The 17,402-nt window shown below is 37.6% G+C and overlaps 4 protein-coding genes and 8 non-coding genes across 14 annotated transcripts; 7 read left to right on the top strand and 5 right to left on the bottom strand.

The window, feature by feature from the left end:
* Nucleotides 1-54: 54 nt before the first annotated feature.
* On the bottom strand, nt 55-5,909 carry slc-17.8 (Major facilitator superfamily (MFS) profile domain-containing protein). 2 transcript variants are annotated; one of them, NM_001028677.4, is made up of 5 exons: nt 3,486-3,587; nt 1,867-2,002; nt 1,387-1,811; nt 486-1,330; nt 55-414 (listed from the first exon to the last, which is right to left on the bottom strand). In NM_001028677.4, exons 1-5 carry the CDS (start codon nt 3,544-3,546, stop codon nt 298-300), a joined length of 1,584 nt encoding a protein of 527 aa, NP_001023848.1. In that variant the 5' UTR covers nt 3,547-3,587; the 3' UTR covers nt 55-297. The 2 variants fall into 2 exon arrangements, with proteins under 2 accessions (NP_001023848.1, NP_001023849.1); NM_001028678.4 differs by lacking the exon at nt 3,486-3,587 and adding an exon at nt 5,710-5,909 and having other exon boundaries at nt 57-414.
* Nucleotides 2,111-2,233, bottom strand: F25G6.15. Its single transcript, NR_069084.1, has one exon. It is a non-coding gene; the product is annotated as an Unclassified non-coding RNA F25G6.15 (non-coding RNA).
* Nucleotides 2,236-2,404, top strand: F25G6.18. Its single transcript, NR_069085.1, has one exon. It is a non-coding gene; the product is annotated as an Unclassified non-coding RNA F25G6.18 (non-coding RNA).
* F25G6.21 lies at nt 5,428-5,533 on the bottom strand. Its single transcript, NR_102044.1, has one exon. It is a non-coding gene; the product is annotated as a small nucleolar RNA F25G6.21 (small nucleolar RNA).
* Nucleotides 5,694-5,902, top strand: F25G6.13. The gene has a single exon (NR_069086.1). It is a non-coding gene; the product is annotated as an Unclassified non-coding RNA F25G6.13 (non-coding RNA).
* Nucleotides 5,910-6,031: 122 nt separating the features above from the next.
* On the top strand, nt 6,032-6,193 carry F25G6.20. Its single transcript, NR_069087.1, has one exon. It is a non-coding gene; the product is annotated as an Unclassified non-coding RNA F25G6.20 (non-coding RNA).
* Nucleotides 6,194-6,298: 105 nt separating this feature from the next.
* Nucleotides 6,299-6,497, top strand: F25G6.12. The gene has a single exon (NR_069088.1). It is a non-coding gene; the product is annotated as an Unclassified non-coding RNA F25G6.12 (non-coding RNA).
* F25G6.14 lies at nt 6,311-6,437 on the bottom strand. Its single transcript, NR_069089.1, has one exon. It is a non-coding gene; the product is annotated as an Unclassified non-coding RNA F25G6.14 (non-coding RNA).
* Nucleotides 6,498-6,501: 4 nt separating the features above from the next.
* On the top strand, nt 6,502-9,208 carry asns-1 (Asparagine synthetase [glutamine-hydrolyzing]). Its single transcript, NM_072803.5, has 7 exons — nt 6,502-6,768; nt 6,819-6,908; nt 6,971-7,043; nt 7,088-7,219; nt 7,380-7,826; nt 7,875-8,508; nt 8,720-9,208. The coding sequence occupies exons 1-7, from the start codon at nt 6,616-6,618 to the stop codon at nt 8,844-8,846; spliced, it is 1,656 nt and encodes a 551-aa protein (NP_505204.1). The 5' UTR covers nt 6,502-6,615; the 3' UTR covers nt 8,847-9,208.
* A 408-nt stretch (nt 9,209-9,616) lies between these two features.
* stdh-4 lies at nt 9,617-11,535 on the top strand (the record flags this gene model as incomplete). 2 transcript variants are annotated; one of them, NM_072804.4, is made up of 4 exons in its annotated part: nt 9,617-9,689; nt 10,617-10,966; nt 11,013-11,129; nt 11,176-11,535. In NM_072804.4, 4 exons carry the CDS (start codon nt 9,683-9,685, stop codon nt 11,491-11,493), a joined length of 792 nt encoding a protein of 263 aa, NP_505205.2. The 2 variants fall into 2 exon arrangements, with proteins under 2 accessions (NP_505205.2, NP_001355440.1); NM_001368458.1 differs by lacking the exon at nt 9,617-9,689 and adding an exon at nt 10,387-10,555 and having other exon boundaries at nt 11,176-11,493.
* Nucleotides 11,536-13,022: 1,487 nt separating this feature from the next.
* On the top strand, nt 13,023-15,711 carry acr-15 (Acetylcholine receptor subunit alpha-type acr-15). Its single transcript, NM_072805.6, has 8 exons — nt 13,023-13,230; nt 13,403-13,557; nt 13,618-13,768; nt 13,820-14,010; nt 14,063-14,165; nt 14,535-14,732; nt 14,775-15,068; nt 15,511-15,711. The coding sequence occupies exons 1-8, from the start codon at nt 13,048-13,050 to the stop codon at nt 15,673-15,675; spliced, it is 1,440 nt and encodes a 479-aa protein (NP_505206.2). The 5' UTR covers nt 13,023-13,047; the 3' UTR covers nt 15,676-15,711.
* On the bottom strand, nt 15,330-15,479 carry F25G6.17. The gene has a single exon (NR_069090.1). It is a non-coding gene; the product is annotated as an Unclassified non-coding RNA F25G6.17 (non-coding RNA).
* Nucleotides 15,712-17,402: the final 1,691 nt, after the last annotated feature.

The raw sequence follows: 17,402 nt of genomic DNA on the forward strand, positions 1-17,402 counted from the left end.
GCCACTATGTGATTTATTACTTACAGTTCACCATTGAGTCTATAAAATAAAATTGAAAGCTTCAATATTTATTATTAAATCAAATTGACACAAGCAATCAATTCAAACAATTGTAGTTCTGAGCCGTTGGCCACCCGCAAAAGGCACACAATGGGTTCAAATGGTATGGAAAGAAATGGGGGTAGAAAATATTAAAAAATGAATTGATGACAGAGATCAGACAAGTTGAGTAAACCTGCAACAAGTGTTGAGAGAGAATGGAACAAAAATGGGCAAGAAGAAAGAAACAATGAAAGTCTATGCCATGTCGATGCTATCAATGCTCGGGGATGATGAAGCTTTTGAGGATTTTGACATCTTTTTGTTATTTGGTTCTTGTTGCATCGAAGCTTTACTTTTAGCCCACCATTGGACCTGAAAAATATACAAATTAACTGTGAGATAATATAATTTAATCGATAGTTTTAAACAAAAAAAAAACAAACCTCTGTTGAACCCCACACATTGAAAATAATAATTGGGAAAATGGCAATCACTGTTGAAATGTAGAAAACGAGATTCCATTCAGCAGCGGTACGATCTTTAACAATCATCTTTGTGATAATTGGATGAATGATTCCAGAAACTGCGACAAAGAAGAATGTGAATCCAGTGACAGCTCCAGAATAGGCCGGAGCCACAGAAACAAGAGCCAATTGACATCCAGGAGTGTGAAGGCCGGCTGAAGCCATACTGAGGCAGAGGAAGAGAACAGCCATCCAGGCATGTTCATTGTCAAGGAATGTGGCAGCTAGAAGGAAGACACCTAATCCAATAGATCCAATAGAGTTGAGAACTTTGCAAATTGTGTCTTTCTTCCAAGTGGTGTTCTTTTGAAGCCAAGTGTTCAAGTAGGATGATCCTATCTTAGCAAACCAGAGAGAAACTGTCGGAAGTGCAGAGAGGATACCGTTTTCCGTGGAATGATAGTGATGAACATCATGAAGATATGAAGGTAAGAACATGATCAATGTCATCAATGGGAATTCGTGGCACACCAAAGAAATGACAGATGCCCAAACAGCTCCAGATTTCAAAATGTTCTTCCACGGAACTTTCCTCTCGGTTCTCTTCTTTCCAACATCTTCAGATTGATTAGAGATTGTGATGAATTTCAGTTCATTATCCGAGATGCAGCTTTGTTTTGATGGTTTGTCGGCTCCGAGGAAAATGTAAGAAAAGATGAAAAGAACTCCGATGAACCCAGAAAGATAGAAAATTGATGGCCATCCACCAAAGATTTCAGTTTGAGAACAAAGTGCTCCTGCAGCTGGGATGATGATGAGAGTACCTGGAATCATAATTTATTTTTTTATAAAATCATCCAAAAATTATTCAAAAACTAACCAATTTGTCTTCCACCCGTAGCCAAACCCAGAGCATAACTTCTTTCAGATGTTGGGAACCATCTAGTGATCAACGAGTTCATGGCAGGTTGCAAAAGAGCATCGGCGAAACCAACCAAGAATCGGCTGAAGATTGCCCAATAGACACTGATTGGTGCCATCCATGGAAGTGTAAAATTGGCCAATGAAGCAATAGCCACACTGACGAGAATCATATATTTTGCATTGAATTTATCAGCCATTCCTCCAGTGAACAACATAACAAGAAGACCAGCATTAAATGCAGAGAATATGTATCCTTGTTCATCAGAAGACCAATCAAGGAGTGGAGCAGCATTTTCTGGATATGTTTCATTATCATATGTAGCTGAAGAGTTGACCATGCAGACAATGGCCATTCCCATATTACTGTTCATCAGGTGAACGCTGAAAATGAAACAATTATACTATTTTAATCTTCAAAAGTAGAAATGTAGCATACCATCCAAAACAAAAACAAAGCATTATTGATGTCATAAATCTCCATGATGGAAACCAGCGGTAAGTGAGAGGTCGTTGTTGTGAAGGAATGCCATCACTGATCGGATGTACTGATGACATTGATCTCAGCAACTGATCTGAAATTTCTTGTATTAGTATGACTGAAATATATTGAAATTGAAATGCTCCGAAATGCTCAGGAAAGTAGTAATGCTCGACGGTCGCTTATCATTTTATACGCCAGTTGTTTGCCAGTCCTCCGGAGAAGAGTAGAGATGGTAACCGGAAATTGGCATCAGGAGGCGCAGGATGGGTGCTAGGGGAGAAGAAGCGCCCGGATTACTTGGGGTGGGAAAGATTGAAGCGAAAAGTTCGCATTTTCTCTGATCCTCTGCACTTTACCAGTGATAATCAGTACTGTGTTTGTCGCTCGCGCGGAACGATACGCGGAAAGAGAGGGAGCAAAGGGGAAGAGCTTGTTAACCTCTGAGGGCGCTGAGGTTAACAAGGATTCGATTTCATCAGAAACAAGTTACTTTCTGTACAAGCATTCTATGATCTTAGTTGCAGGTGTGCACATGGAAGACACATTTAGAATAGATCTTGAGAATGAGCACAAACTACTGACTGTTTTTCAAGCTAACTAGTAAGTGACTAATAAAATCATCAGGTGATGTCTGATTCTATTGACTCACTGAGAATACTGTCAGCGACATTAGTGACTGGAATTGTACATAAACCGAGATACTAGGTTTTCATGTTTATTTCGTAAAACTAGGATACTTTCTTACAGTATTAATTGAACTTTTGGACACAGTCTCTTCGCACTTGTCTATAATCTATGGTTTTTTATACTTACTATCTTGTCTTATCAACCTACATACCTCCTATTCATTTGCCTACTTAACTTTAATCCCAAAAAACCTTAGGATCATGTTCAAGGGTCTTCACACTCGTAAATCTACTGAAGAACTGTTCGAAAGCACAAAAGTGTAAGGGGATCGGAGTATGTGAAAGTGTGGTGGCACAGTGATCAGTGAGGGAGCATACCGCGCGGACTCCACACGCGTCAAAAAGTTTTTCGCGCATATTTTGCGGAAATGCCAATGCCCAATGCACACAAACTGTTTTTTTTTGACGGCTCAAGACCTGATATCAACTGTTTCGTTGTGAAAAGTGACAGTTATAGAGTATTGTGTGTAGTGTGAATGAGGAATGACTGGAAAGAAATGGTCAAGTGACTGGAGGCACCAATATAATCTTGTTTTGCCTGATTGTTGAAAACGAACAACTTGAGAGACATTTCAATGCTAAAGTACTCAAAAAATCAAATATTATATTCATCAATATCGAAAACATCCGTAATCTGCAAATCCTTATAACGCGGAGATTCTCGTAATCCAAAAATCGTTAGATATTCAAGATATTCCTAATCGATTATCGCTTCTTGTTTTCGATACTGGTTGCGCAAGAATTGTGGAATAGCTAGAAAAAATCTCTGACAACGATTAAAAAGAAGTACGGATAAACTCATGATTCCTACAAATACGTCTGTGACTGAGATTAATAGATTTTCGAATTTGAAAGTTAGTATCCGGAAATGAATATATTCCTACATACCTGGAGACTTTGCAGCGTCGTCGTAGTTTATTTTCACTGCATTTTTCATAAGAACAACCATTTTAGTTAGAGAAATACGGTAACTAGATACGAATCTACACTCTCCTGCTCTCCTTTTCATTTCCTTTTATACCGAATTTAATTTATCCGTGTTTGGAGTGTCTAATGCCCCGTGTACCATCCATCGTATCAGCTTATCATCATATCACTAGCGTGTAATTCAGCTCAAGAACCCCGTCGCGCACGTTTCGCTTACAGTTTTGTGTATGTTTGTTGTATCTCACATACACTCACAACATGTTTGTTCAGTTTATTATCGGAAGCAGGCCACTGGCTCTCCGTAAAATAAATGGTTTCGATGAGAAAGAAAGTACAGCGATCAGTTTCCTTGCACACATTCGAAAATTAAACTATCATTCTCGTAGTTGGTCTTGAAAGAACTATTAAGAGGGTTGTCTCTGCAAATAGATCGCCAGAGAGAGTTACTCTGATAGTTTGGAAATCAAATGAAGATAAAAGTGAAGAAAGAGAAAAGATTAAGTTTTGCAAACGATACGGTGTTCTTTGTGTTTCTTTGAACCTTGGATCAAGAAGTCACGTAAACTGAAACTTTAGCTGTAAGACTGTAAGACTGTAAGACAGTAATTTGGTTTTTATCAATTAAATATTCGTCAATATAATCAAACTAGGGATTCAACTCGAAAGCTATGAACTGAGTTATCCGAACCTCTTCGTAAACTGGGTGCAATTCACCCACAAAATTCTAGCATACAAATTTCAATTCATAGTGTTGCATATTTTAAGTAAGCCGACGGATTCACTGTACCTTTGTGTGACGTGCCAATTTTTTTTGCCTTTTTTGGAAAGTGACGTCTCGTCAATACCGTTGCAAAAAAGAGCCGCGGCGCATCACATGATTCCTTTTTTATGCGCCCCCTGTTCGGAGCAAGCACCAGCAGCTGCTTCTGCCGTATACGGAAATCGGGTTTCGGGAGTGCATCATCATCAACCTCCTCATCTTCTAAAACCATCCTTTTGAATGGTGTGTGCTCGGCCGCCGCGGCTCCGCACAGTCTCGTATTGTTTTTGTGAGGGAACATCTATTGCGAAACAAAACAAGGTGTGGTATGTGTGGCGAAATGGATTGGAATTTGGAAATTGGAACTCATCAGATTTTTGAATTTAAGAGATATGAAAGTTCAAAGTCGATTTGAATTGTTGCACTAAAAGTTCTTACCCACTTTTCTTTTTTATCTATGTATACTCATCACATTGCATTTCGTTTAGAAAAACCGATTTTGTCGACTGGACCCCATTTTAAACTAAAGATGCAACGAAATGAGTCCATTTAACGAGGTACCTATAGTGTCGTCGTTTCGGAATGGAGCACCTTGGCTTCAGCCAATTGTTCGTTTCTGATGAAAATTACACAGAAAACGATGAAAGACTATTCCGTATATCTATTCGAACCCGAAAAATCAAGCACAAAAAAGATGGGGGTGGCTGATGTTTGCTAGAACAAGAAGCCGAACAAATATTTTCTGTTGTTTCACTTGTTTTGCACAACTGATGATAAATTGAAAAATAAAGAGAAACAAGTACCGAAAATTTACCTGAAATCTCACTTTTTCTACAAAAACATTGTGCAAATATATAACAAGTACTTTCGTAGGACGAACAAAGAAAAATAGCTGCAAAAAAAAGCAAAACTGTTACAAAGACGCAAGGGACTTTCGATTACGATCCGAGATTTATTCACCGAAAGTGAATATAAAAAATATAAAAAAAGATCTAATCAAAATCCAAATCATGAGCAAAGGAAAAACGGTTTATGAGCTATCGGTCAGCTAAATGGTGATGATAGGTGCGAAATGCGTTCAAGTGAGGGTCAGTCTGAGCTGAGCCACAAACAAATACGATTTCCCGATTAGTTTTCCATGTATGAGATCTTCGGATTATCATTCCTCTGCTCCAAGGAGTATTTTTCAAGCAATCAGGATCATTTTCCTGATTACGATCTTCCAAGTGTGCAGACACATCAGTAGCACAACTAACTGTGACTACTGACTCCTTTTAACTTGTCAGAAAGTTTGATTTTGTCCGGTTTTCCGGTGAATCTGCACACACGTATCGCGTGAGGCTTTGCGCGGCGCCCCGATGATCTCATTAAACATTCACGAGAGACAGAGAGAGGAGCCAAAAAGTCAAGTGCAAACAGACTAACCTGTATCTTTATGCATCATCGTCTAGAGGTGTGTGCAGCAACCGCACTGAAGTAGCAGCTGGAATTGATGTAGAAAGGTTGCAAGTAGCGAAAAGTCTAAAAGAGGAGAATGTTGGGGATAGTAACTGAGACGGACGGGAGCCCAAATGTCTCGGACACACGCAAGAGTACGCAAGCTGGTATATGACGACGCCCGCTGGCAACAACCCCCAAAAAACGAGAGGGAGGAAGAAGCTTCTTTTCATTCTCTTTTGCTCCCTTTTTCAAAGCAAGAAAACAGGCTGCGTCTCCGACGTTCCTCAGATCTATCATCTTACATTCCCGGGAAGAATCATTCTGTCTCATATCTTTTCCGCCTCCGATTGCACACGCCGAGAGAGCTTCCGTAAGAGGTCGGCGGGCGGAGTCGCGTCTAAGCGTGCTCTGCCATCACCGAAGCCTCGCACCCTCGGGGCGGGAGGGGAGAGTCTATGGGATCCTGTGCGCGCGTTGCTCCTGTGCTCCTGTTCCATGACCTTCATCAATTGGGTCATTATCTAGGGGGCTCTAGTTGCCTGCGTCTGGAAGCTCATCAAACCTCTCAGTTATCACCACCGGCCAACTAGTCCTTCTCCGGGGGCCGGTGGGAAAGAGAGACACAGACTCCACCTTTCCGCGCGCACTCTTATAAGCCTATCTGGCTCCGCACCGCCGACCGTCAGTGCACTTCATTTTCTCATCAAGCTCTCTTACAAAGCGTGTGACTCTTTAATCCACGTGTACCTCTCTGATAACTTTCACCGTTCTCATTAATTTCAGACAAACTCTCTCGACTCATCTTTTCTCGGATTTCATTCCGAGAGCTCTCAATTGTCTTCTCTCAAACTTTTCCTCCATATATATATCCTCCTATATCCTCCTATTGTCATGTGCGGCATTTGGGCCATAATAGGCGAACAAGTCACCCCACAACAGCAGGATGCATTTATGAAGATTGTAGGACGTGGTCCAGATCTTACAGTTTTGGAAGAAGTTCAACCGAACGTTCACCTCGGTTTCCATCGTCTTGCAATTGTTATGGTACATCCCACTAAATTTTGAGTACAATGTTTTACTTTAATTTTTTATAGCCCGGAGATACTCCAAGCGCTCAACCAATTGTCGGCGGCGGTTTGTCTGTCGTCTGCAACGGAGAAATCTACAACCATCAGTCTCTCAAGGTAATCAACTTTTGATCTGATTTCTGAGTGAACTTTCTTTACTGATCTTGTTTTTTTTGCAGATTGACTGCCCGTTCACATTGAAAAATGGTGGAAGTGATTGTGCCGCGATCATTACGTCATTTATCAAGCACAGTACGCTTTATATTCTGAAAACCCTTAGAATATTTGATTTTCAGATAAAGATCTTAAAGAGGCTTGTGCTTCATTGGATGGAGTATTTGCTTTCATTATGGCAGATGATAAGAACGTCTACATCGGAAGAGACCCGATTGGAGTCAGACCACTTTTCTATGGATACAACTCAAATGGTGGGCAATCTAGACTTCTTAGTGACTTGGTCTCGCCACAAAAATCAAACAAAAAAAATCAAACAAAGGAGAGCAGACAGAAAAAAAGAGAATCTGCTTTTCTTTCTAAATAATTCCAGTCAACACTCTCTATTCCAAACAAAGATTACGTCATTTTCAGGTTCACTTCTCATTGGCTCAGAAGTCAAGTGTATTGAAGAATTGTGCGAGAGAGTTGAATATTTTCCACCGGGATGCTGTGCCACTATCAGCTTGTTTGCACCAACTCGACCAGTTCAACCACAACAATATTACAGTGTCCCAACAATTGCTGACCGATTTTTAAGCATTGATTGCACCAAGACATTAGTCCGTGATGTTCTTGTAAAATCTGTTGAGAAACGACTTATGGGAAACAGAAATTTTGGATTCATGTTGTCAGGTGGACTTGATTCTTCATTGATTGCTTCAATTGCCACACGTTTTTTAAAACAAAAACCAATTGCTTTTTCTGTTGGATTCGAAGATTCACCAGATCTTGAGAACGCGAAAAAGGTCGCAGACTATCTGAAAATTCCACATGAAGTTCTCGTGATCACCCCACAGCAATGTATTGATATTATTCCAGGTAACTCATTATTGACTTAACTTCAAATATTTACTTTTTTTATTGTAGAAGTAGTATTCGCTCTGGAAACATTTGACCCGCTGATCATCCGATGTGGAATTGCCCACTACTTGCTTTGTCAACACATTTCAAAAAGTTCTGATGTGAAAGTTCTGTTATCTGGAGAGGGAGCTGATGAACTTTTTGGAAGTTATGCTTATATGCAAAGAGCTCCAAATGCACTCCATCTTCATAAAGAAATCCTCCGTAGAATGCATCATCTCCACCAATATGACGTCCTTCGTTGTGATCGATCCACTTCTTGTCACGGACTCGAAATCCGAGTTCCATTCCTTGACAAACGATTCATCGATCTTGTGAGCCGTCTTCCACCATCATATAAGCTTATGCCTATGAAATTAGAAAAACATGTTTTGAGAAGTGCTTTTGAAGGATGGCTTCCGGATGAAGTTCTGTGGAGAAGCAAAGAAGGTTTCGCCGAGGCTCTCGGTAAAACTGATTTGGGAGATATTCTCGCTGAACATTGTGATAAGCTGATTTCAAAGAGTTTGTATGAGCGTCGTGCTGAAAGATTCCCGGACAGGACACCAGAAACAACAGAAGAATATTGGTATCGCCAAATTTTTGAGGACACCTTCGTCTATGATAAGATGGGACATTTGGTGCACACTAAAGTTTATAGGTTGGTTTTGAGATTGCTTTGCTTTTTTTCCTTAGATTGATGAAAACAAATATATGTGTGTGTCTTGCTTTTTTTAAACATTATTGCTTACCGGTTTGGTAAGATCAAAAAACAAAATTATATTTAGAAATCTCTTTTCATAAAAATACATCAGTTTAGTGATTGTTTTTTCAAGTTAAACTTTACATAATAATTACACGACAACTTTCAGAACGGCTGCCTGGCACCGACCTGACGAGAAGGAGAATATGCACCTAGAAACCGAGACATTGGATGTAAAAACCGATGATCTTCTCCGACTACGACGCCGATCAACTGGATCACTTGGTGTTGCCTAATCAATTTCCATTCACTTATAATTTCATTTAGAATATTCTCATTTTTGTGTCTGTATTTTTACCCAGTTTTGCGCCTTTCAATCCCCGTTTTCTTCCCATTTTCTTCCCATCCACCCATTCCGATCGTTCGAATGTATTGGTGTTGCCTTGTCCCATTTCTGTCCCGGTTAGCATTTCATTTCAATTTCTCGTCTCGCCCGAAATTAGTACGTCGTCTAGGTTATAACTGTGTTTCAATGTTTTTTCTTTTCATTTTATTTAATAACTTTATTTTCATGGACATGACATGTCATTCCATGATTTAATTTGCTATTTTCCAATGTTTCATACAAAAAACTGTTGTACATAAACAAGTTTTCATTTTACAGTTTTAAAATTTATGGTCAGTTTGAAAAATTTGATGATTCTCCCACTCAATTTCATTCAAACCCGGATTCTTTCCCTTTTCCGTCCGTTTTCCGGTTTCGTGGATTCTTAAGAAAGACCTGCTGATGCAAAACGAAAAAAAAACCGTCGGTATCAGCAAACAAATCACCTTTTTTCCTTCCCTTCTCTGTTTCCTGCGCGAACCCATCATTCCGATATATCGGAAATTGATAGGAGCTTTATCAGGGAGAGAATAAGAGCATCATTCTCTGCGTCTCCAATCTCTAGACCATAAAAGTTGATTTTGACGTATCAAAATCATTGCGGTCTCGTCCGATGGAATTTTCTATCGAAATTAGAAAAAAAAAAGAAAAGACGAAAAAGAAATAAACGGTTTGGCTTTTAGAAGTCTGTGATGAAATCGAGAGTGAACTCGACGAGACAAAGTGGCGACGGAGGTGGACGGCTCGATGAAAGGTTAGTTTTGTGTTTCCTACGTGATGACTAACTGGGAGATAAGTGGATCTGAGTAATGAAGTGGGCGACGAATATTTTCTGACTACATGTGGCTGCAGCGCAACCTTGTACCTGGAGCAATGAACACCTTGTGAAATATAACTTTGGGAGAGGATCTCTAATTAAAAAGTTGAAAATATAGAAATGGTATGCATTCTAACAACAGTGGGTAACTTACCAGAATGTTCTAATAGTTCTAAAAGTTTACAAAATGCTATTTGGAACCCTCCGTGTTTATCGAAAATTTGGAAACTTTTGGTAAGTTTTTCACCAACCGGGGACTTTTTCTGTAAAAATAGAACAACGTAGCAACGTTCAATATGACAATTTGTTAAAATGTTTAAGAATGTTTGACATTTTCCTACAAAGGAAAGTGGAACTATATTTCCTCACAAAAGTCTCGCTACTAAAACAGTTCATACCTTTCCATGATCCTTTCAGACTCCACAATGTTTAAAATTCTTTTTACAACATAAGAATACAATTTTGAGAAAAACAACAAAGAATTAAATAGAATTTAGCAATTGTGCGATTTGCAAAAACACTTGAAAACGCGTTCTTTTAAGTGACGAATGACAAATTCACATGTACTCTAGTTGCAGGTAAATTCATTTTAAACAAGTATTCTTAAAAATTTTCTCGAAATTATTCAACAGCAATGTATTTTTCTTTAAATCTCGACGAAAACTTGTTAATTATGATTATAGTAATCGCTTATACTCTTCAGTTTTTGTACCATTTGATCAAAATTTCTCTAAATATATTTGGTGTTTACATATTTTATACACCGATTGATTTGAAAAGAACAGCAGGAGCATCATGGGCAGGTGAGACACACTTAACAACACAATTTTCAATTTTCTAATCGTATACAATTAATTTTTTCAGTTGTAACTGGAGCCACTGATGGAATCGGAAGATCATACGCGTTGGATCTGGCTAGACGAGGTTTCAATATATTCCTAATATCTCGAACCAAATCGAAACTTGTGAAAACAAAGAAACAGATTTTGAATAAATATTCTGATATCGAAGTTCGTTACGCCATCTGTGATTTTACAAGGGTATCTTACGAAGATTACAAGAGGTTATTACATAGTCTCAACGAAGTTGACATTGGAATTTTGATAAACAATGTGGGAATGTGTTTTGACAATCCAGAAGTTTTACACAGAGTGGAAGGTGGAATTGATACTCTCACTAATGTTATCAATGTTAATATTTTGCCGGTAACTTTAGTGAGTTGGAATTTCAAATCAAATCAAGCCAGTTTACATTTTTTAGTTGACAGCTGGAATTCTTCCGCAAATGATGGCTAGAAAATCTGGAATAATTGTCAATATAGGGTCTGCTGCTGGATCAATTCATATGGCTAAATGGTCGGTTTATTCAGCAACCAAAGTAAGTGTGTTCTGTTCTTGTAACTTTTAACATAGAAACAATTCAGAAATACATTGAGTGGTTCACTTCAATTCTTCAAAAAGAATATGAAAATGAAGGAATTATATGCCAGACTATAACACCGTTACTTGTTTCAACAAACATGATAAAAAACCCACTTTCATCAATTTTCTGCCCGAATAGTGATTCATTTGCAAAGTCATCACTGAATACAATTGGCAATTCATCTAGCACAACAGGATATATCACTCATCAGATTCAATTTGAACTCATTAAATTTGTACCGGAAATTATTATAGATTTATTTGTCAAGAACTTGAATAATCAACTGCTAGATTATCAACTTGATAAGAAACGCGTTTGATTGTATTGGAAATTTGTGAAGCTTTCGAGATATAAAAAGTTTAGTTTTGAACATTTTCAACTGGAATCGAACTCGTTTTTTCCATGAATGCAAAAATAGACTAGTGAAGTTGTTTTTGTTGATGGTATTGGAATGTGTTTTTCATTTATTTTATCTTTCGACTTTTTTACAATCGTTCTCTAGGTTTTTGAGAGAAATTAAACTAACTTAAATTTTCAGTGAAAATTCGTTTTACATTCAAACTCCCGAGATGTAGAAATGTACATACGCTTGAAATTTGTGGAAAATAAGTTTTGAAAGATTTGAGTAATTTTGAACAATTATCAGCTGGTGCCATCTACACCTTTAAAAAATGTGACGATCCCTAGTTCTTATAAACCCCAAATCTCGGGTACACCTGTTTGTTGTCTCAAATTCCCCAGAGTGACGTGATTACAAACCCATTAGCAGTGAAGAAGAAGCTTACATTGAAAAGTACTTAAAGAGAAGCGAAGACAAGCTCATTCTCTTCGTTGTGCACATGGATCCCCCTTGAGATTTCCAAATCGGTTTGTTGTCCCCTCTTTCTCTCCCCTTCCAAACTTTCCTGAAAAAAAAATGTTTTAGTTGTTTTTGTCTCTTTTTCTCTTCTATACTTTTCAGATAGAGTTTTCCAATTCAAAGTCAATTAATCGTAGGAACCGTGAACTCTATCGTCTCACACCAAAAATGATTCTAAATTTCAAATTTCACACAATGAGGGAGAGCACATTGTGGTTTATGAGCCGAGAAAGAAAAAGAAATTCAAAAAAAAAGAAAAAGGGAGGAAATGGTGTGTTAGAGAGGTGGAAAAAAGAAATGACAGCGTAATTTGATCAGGCCTCCGGAAGAAAAGATTCCGATTTAGAATCCTCGTTACGTTGAACTTTCTTCCTAGGTTTTTGCTTTTGTTCCGAATATTTTCCATTTTGAAAATACGTCTTTGTTTATAATTCATTTTTAAAAAAATCAATAAATTTTCAACTCACGTTGTAAATAGCCGGCTCAATTCAACCCATTTTCACATGTTCATGTGCATGAAAGTACAATGATTTTCCTACGATCTCTGCGAAACCGTGCCTCAGTTTAATTTTAAAGGATTAAAAGGATTAAAGGACGATCCGTTCTTCAAGTGCTATGCACTGCGGATCTGGGATTCAGGTACACTGCCTGGTGGTGATCCCTCTGGGCTGTAATTTAAGCCACGTCCTAGCCGGGGACTGTGGCCGTATTTCCAAAACATTTTCCATGCATTTCCATATATATATACATGATTAAATCACAGCGTGCATTTCGAACATGGTTAAAAAGTTATAGATCTTAGCAAACTAATTGAAATACGAATTTTAACGTTCCCAGCTATTTTTCATAAATGTTCTCATATCCACTTTACCCCATCGCAACAGTTGTCTTCGTTATCTTTTCCTCCCACTTTTCCTCGTTTTCCCATCACTCCGTTCCGTCATTATCTCTGCGCTTCAAGCTCTCTCGATCTCTCATTAAATTTCCAGCGAAACTCTCTCCGATGGCCCTGTGATGCTCTTGCCCATTTTATTGCATTTTTTGCTTCTAATCACCCAATTAAATGGCTCACCAGCAGAAGTACGGCTTATCAATGATCTTATGTCAGGATATGTTCGTGAGGAAAGACCAACACTTGATAGTTCAAAGCCAGTTGTTGTCAGTTTGGGAGTCTTTTTGCAACAGATTATTAACTTGGTAATTTGTATTTTTCACTAATTTCTAAATTTTTCATATAAACAATGTTAAAGTTTCAAAAGATTTAATTTTTGTTTACAAATTGGAACACTTTTGAAAAACTTATTGCAATGAAACTTGGTATTTAACAGATGATGTTCATAGATTTTTATTCAACTATCAATTTTTTCAGTCCGAAAAAGAGGAACAGCTGGAAGTAAATGCCTGGCTTAAGTTCCAATGGAGAGATGAAAATTTACGATGGGAACCGACTGCTTATGAGAACGTGACAGATCTAAGACATCCACCGGATGCTCTATGGACTCCCGATATCCTTCTTTATAATAGGTAACTTCCATTTCTAGAGGAACTTGAAAACTCAAAAACCACAATTTAAACGTTTTCCAGTGTCGATTCGGAGTTTGATTCGTCGTATAAAGTAAATCTGGTTAATTATCATACGGGAAACATTAATTGGATGCCACCAGGAATATTCAAAGTATCGTGTAAATTGGATATTTATTGGTTTCCATTTGATGAACAAGTTTGTTATTTTAAGGTAAGAGGTTTTTTTTTTAGTTTAATACAGCTTTAAAAAAATGAAATTCAGTTTGGCTCATGGACGTATACTCGTGATAAGATTCAACTAGAAAAGGGTGATTTTGATTTCTCCGAGTTCATTCCAAACGGGGAATGGATTATAATAGATTATCGAACAAATATTACTGTGAAACAATATGAATGTTGTCCCGAGCAGTATGAAGATATCACTTTTACGCTACATTTACGACGGAGAACTTTGTACGTTTTTGTAATTTTTAGATGAATGAAGATTGAATTTTCATTTTTGCAGATACTATTCCTTCAATTTAATTGCTCCAGTTCTTTTAACAATGATACTGGTTATTTTGGGCTTTACTGTTAGCCCTGAAACTTGCGAAAAAGTTGGACTTCAGGTACGACTTATAATATTATTTTGTTAGTTGTAACATTAAGCTATGTAAAGTTTTTAGAAAGTTAAAATGTGTTTCTTCTATTATTCTTGCGTTCTAGCAAAGCTGAATTTAATTTCAAAGGCTTTTTCGAAACGAAAAGGAAAAACTAATAATGTTTTGCCAAAGACACGAAAAAGTGGAAAACTAAAGGTTCTGTAAATTTGAAGTTAATTTTTTTAATGTGACATGAACCGAGATGATAGCTGCGAGAGTCGAGTAGCAAGACATAAGATTTGAAAAAACAAAAACTTTTTTTTTTAATTTTAACAAAACTTTATGATTGTTTAAATTTCAATTTAGCTACAAACTTAAATTTTATCAATTTTTCAGATCTCTGTCTCTCTTGCCATATGCATTTTCCTCACAATAATGAGTGAACTGACACCTCAAACATCAGAAGCTGTTCCACTTCTTGGAGTATTCTTCCACACTTGCAACTTCATTTCCGTTTTAGCCACTTCTTTCACAGTTTATGTGCAAAGTTTTCATTTTCGAAACCAACATGTACACGAACGGATGGATTTCTGGGTATTTCTTCTTTTTTTTTCATATCAAAATATAAAATTCCAGATGAGGTTCATTCTCTTGGAGTGGTCACCGTGGCTATTGCGAATGAAAATGCCGGATAGAGAAAATAACTTTCAGACACTGACAGAAAGTTGGAAGGGAAGGAATCGAAGAGAATCTATGGCAAGAACAGCGTTCGAATATGCAGATGGACCGGTTACACAGATACATTCCATGGGAATTATGTTGAAAGATAATTTTGAAGAGCTTATTTATCAAGTTAAACAGGAGAAGATTGCTGATGAAAAAGGAATTGAGAGATTGCGGGTGTTACAGAAGATTTACGATCATGTAAAGGTACGGCGATAGTTTTGTTCATATTGATGAACTTTTCAAAAATTTAATTACAATAATCAAATTAGATAAACCTATACCTGGATAAACCTAGAATACTCAAGTACCAAACACTATCTTAAATTCTGACAGAAGGCGATAGGCAGGTACGTGCGCCTATCTATGTTATTAAAGTCCTAGCATATTTAAAACTAAGACAATTTGATGTTCTAGAGCATTCGGAAGTTTTAAATAATGTTTCTATATTGGGGCTATTTATGGGTACAAGTGTATCCAGAAGATTTCTTGACTGTTGACCTCCTAAAGCGCGTGTTTCCTGCTGCCGTATCACAGTAACGTCTCCCGCAGTTTTCAGAGCTCAAAAGACAGGGTCTTTTAGATACATGTGGACGAGTACAGTAATAGATCAAGCTTTTCAATCAGAATCAAATATTGTTTTTTCCAGATGATCCGAGAACATGACGATGACAATGATGAAGACAGTCGAGTAGCTCTTGAATGGAGATTTGCTGCAATTGTCGTCGATCGTCTGTGCCTTCTTGCCTTCTCCTTACTCATCGTCGTCGTCTCCATCATCATTGCTTTACGTGCACCGTATCTTTTCGCTTAAACCAAATGCCTTGAGCAATCAAATAAAACCATTTCATTTCCTTTTTTTTCTTTTTCAAATGTGTTGGGCGGTGAGTAATCCAAATGTTCCCACACATAAGCTTGGACCAATTAATGTGCCTCGTCTTTTCATTTGAGTACGAATCGTTTTTGGAAATGGGTGTGAATGGGGTGAAAGATGGATTGAAGAAAAAAGGGCATTAGGCGGAAATTTGAAGATTTGAAGCTTCTTTTCAATTCAAATTTGTTTGTACCCACTTACTTTTAAGACAGGTTCACTTGAATCTTGTAACTAGCTACAATACGAAATATTTTAAACTCTGTACTTCATTATGTACTTGTAGATGTTTGATTCATCCACCCTTTCCCACATTATCAGATCAACGTACATCTGATGTTTCCTCATCCCTTCCTGAAAAAGAGCATCATTGCTCAACAACTACTTTTTTCCTCCATTTCGATTCTTCTGTCCTCCCCTTTTTCATTCCTATCCCCCCGTTTTGTCGTTTCCAAATCAAATTCAGTCCCTTTTTCTCTTTCTCATTTCTTCTCATGACCTCATCTTCACACACGTCTACCCGCTCAATCTATCTACCTTTCAAATCTCTGTGTGTTTCCCTCCGTGAGCCTAAAAGATTTGATTAGTGGAGCTGAAGCCTGGGACCGATTGGTACACCTCCCTGCTGAATAACTTCAATCGGTTTCGATAACAAATCGGTGTACGCCCTGGGATCCTAATTGAAAAAGGATGTAGTCAATCTTTCAACAGCTTCTGGTTTTCATTGGATTGGTGCTCGTTGCTCGGCTCGTCGACTTCTGGATTTCATTTTTTCTCAATTTTCATCGCTTCATCATCCGGTTTGAATGAAGCATATGAAGTCGAAGAGTAATGGATTTTATGGTCAGTTTTACGGCCATGGAGTTCGCATTAAAAACACGAGGACAACAGAAAGTGGGGGAGGAGCCAGGAACAATGATGATGACAGGGAGAATGGAATCATTGAATGTGACCGCATTCTTCAAAAGTTCCACTTTTTTGAAATAAAACTACGAAAAATAGTGTAAACAATCTCAGAAATTAGAAATGAGCAGAAATCTTCAGTGTGTACTTTGAAGCTTTAAAAGTTGTGCAACGTTTTAGACGTTTTAGACGTACCCATTAAACTTTCTGATGGCCCAGTTGCACTTCTAAAATATCTCAAGTTGAAAGTAATGTTACCGTAACCCAAAAACATATATTTTGCACTTAGTTCTGTGAGCATTTCATTAGATAGATCATGACATAATTATATTGCTCAAAGAGCATGAAATCGGAATATGTGAGTGAACCTATATTATTCATGTCAGAGCAATATCTAGGTCTAGCATAGATCAGATCAACAAAGCTTGCAATAATTCAACTTTTATTGTTGGAATTACGTCTGAATTTTGAAGTTGGAGCATCCAATTGCCAAATATTTTGGAGATTGAAAACTTTTCAGTTTTACTTCAGGTTCGGAACCTAACAATATTGCACTTGTAGAAAAATTATTTTTCGTCGTCTTCTAAAATTGTTATAGGTTTACATTTTTTACTGTGATTTCATTTTTTGTGAAGCTTTACTAAATATATGGTCGAAATGTTTGAAACTAAACTATTCTAAACCTTTGAAAAAATTTTAATTTCAAGTGTCTAAATTATGAAAATCTGAAAAATTAAGACAGTAAACTACTTTCTCTCCAGCTACGT

Source organism: Caenorhabditis elegans, chromosome V, assembly GCF_000002985.6.
Source record: "Caenorhabditis elegans chromosome V".
Lineage (NCBI taxonomy): Eukaryota > Metazoa > Nematoda > Chromadorea > Rhabditida > Rhabditidae > Caenorhabditis > Caenorhabditis elegans.

Excerpts from the sequence above, each read along its gene's own strand:
- slc-17.8 (NM_001028677.4), bottom strand. The coding sequence starts at position 3,546 with ATGGTTGTTCTTATGAAAAATGCAGTGAAAATAAACTACGACGACGCT. Across the intron at positions 2,003-3,485 it reads CGACGCTGCAAAGTCTCCAG|ATCAGTTGCTGAGATCAATG; the intron begins GTATGTAGGAAT and ends AAGAAATTTCAG. Across the intron at positions 1,812-1,866 it reads CTTTGTTTTTGTTTTGGATG|CGTTCACCTGATGAACAGTA; the intron begins GTATGCTACATT and ends TTTCATTTTCAG.
- asns-1 (NM_072803.5), top strand. The coding sequence starts at position 6,616 with ATGTGCGGCATTTGGGCCATAATAGGCGAACAAGTCACCCCACAACAG. Across the intron at positions 7,044-7,087 it reads TACGTCATTTATCAAGCACA|ATAAAGATCTTAAAGAGGCT; the intron begins GTACGCTTTATA and ends TTTGATTTTCAG. Across the intron at positions 8,509-8,719 it reads GTGCACACTAAAGTTTATAG|AACGGCTGCCTGGCACCGAC; the intron begins GTTGGTTTTGAG and ends GACAACTTTCAG.
- acr-15 (NM_072805.6), top strand. The coding sequence starts at position 13,048 with ATGCTCTTGCCCATTTTATTGCATTTTTTGCTTCTAATCACCCAATTA. Across the intron at positions 13,558-13,617 it reads GATATCCTTCTTTATAATAG|TGTCGATTCGGAGTTTGATT; the intron begins GTAACTTCCATT and ends AACGTTTTCCAG. Across the intron at positions 14,733-14,774 it reads ACGAACGGATGGATTTCTGG|ATGAGGTTCATTCTCTTGGA; the intron begins GTATTTCTTCTT and ends ATAAAATTCCAG.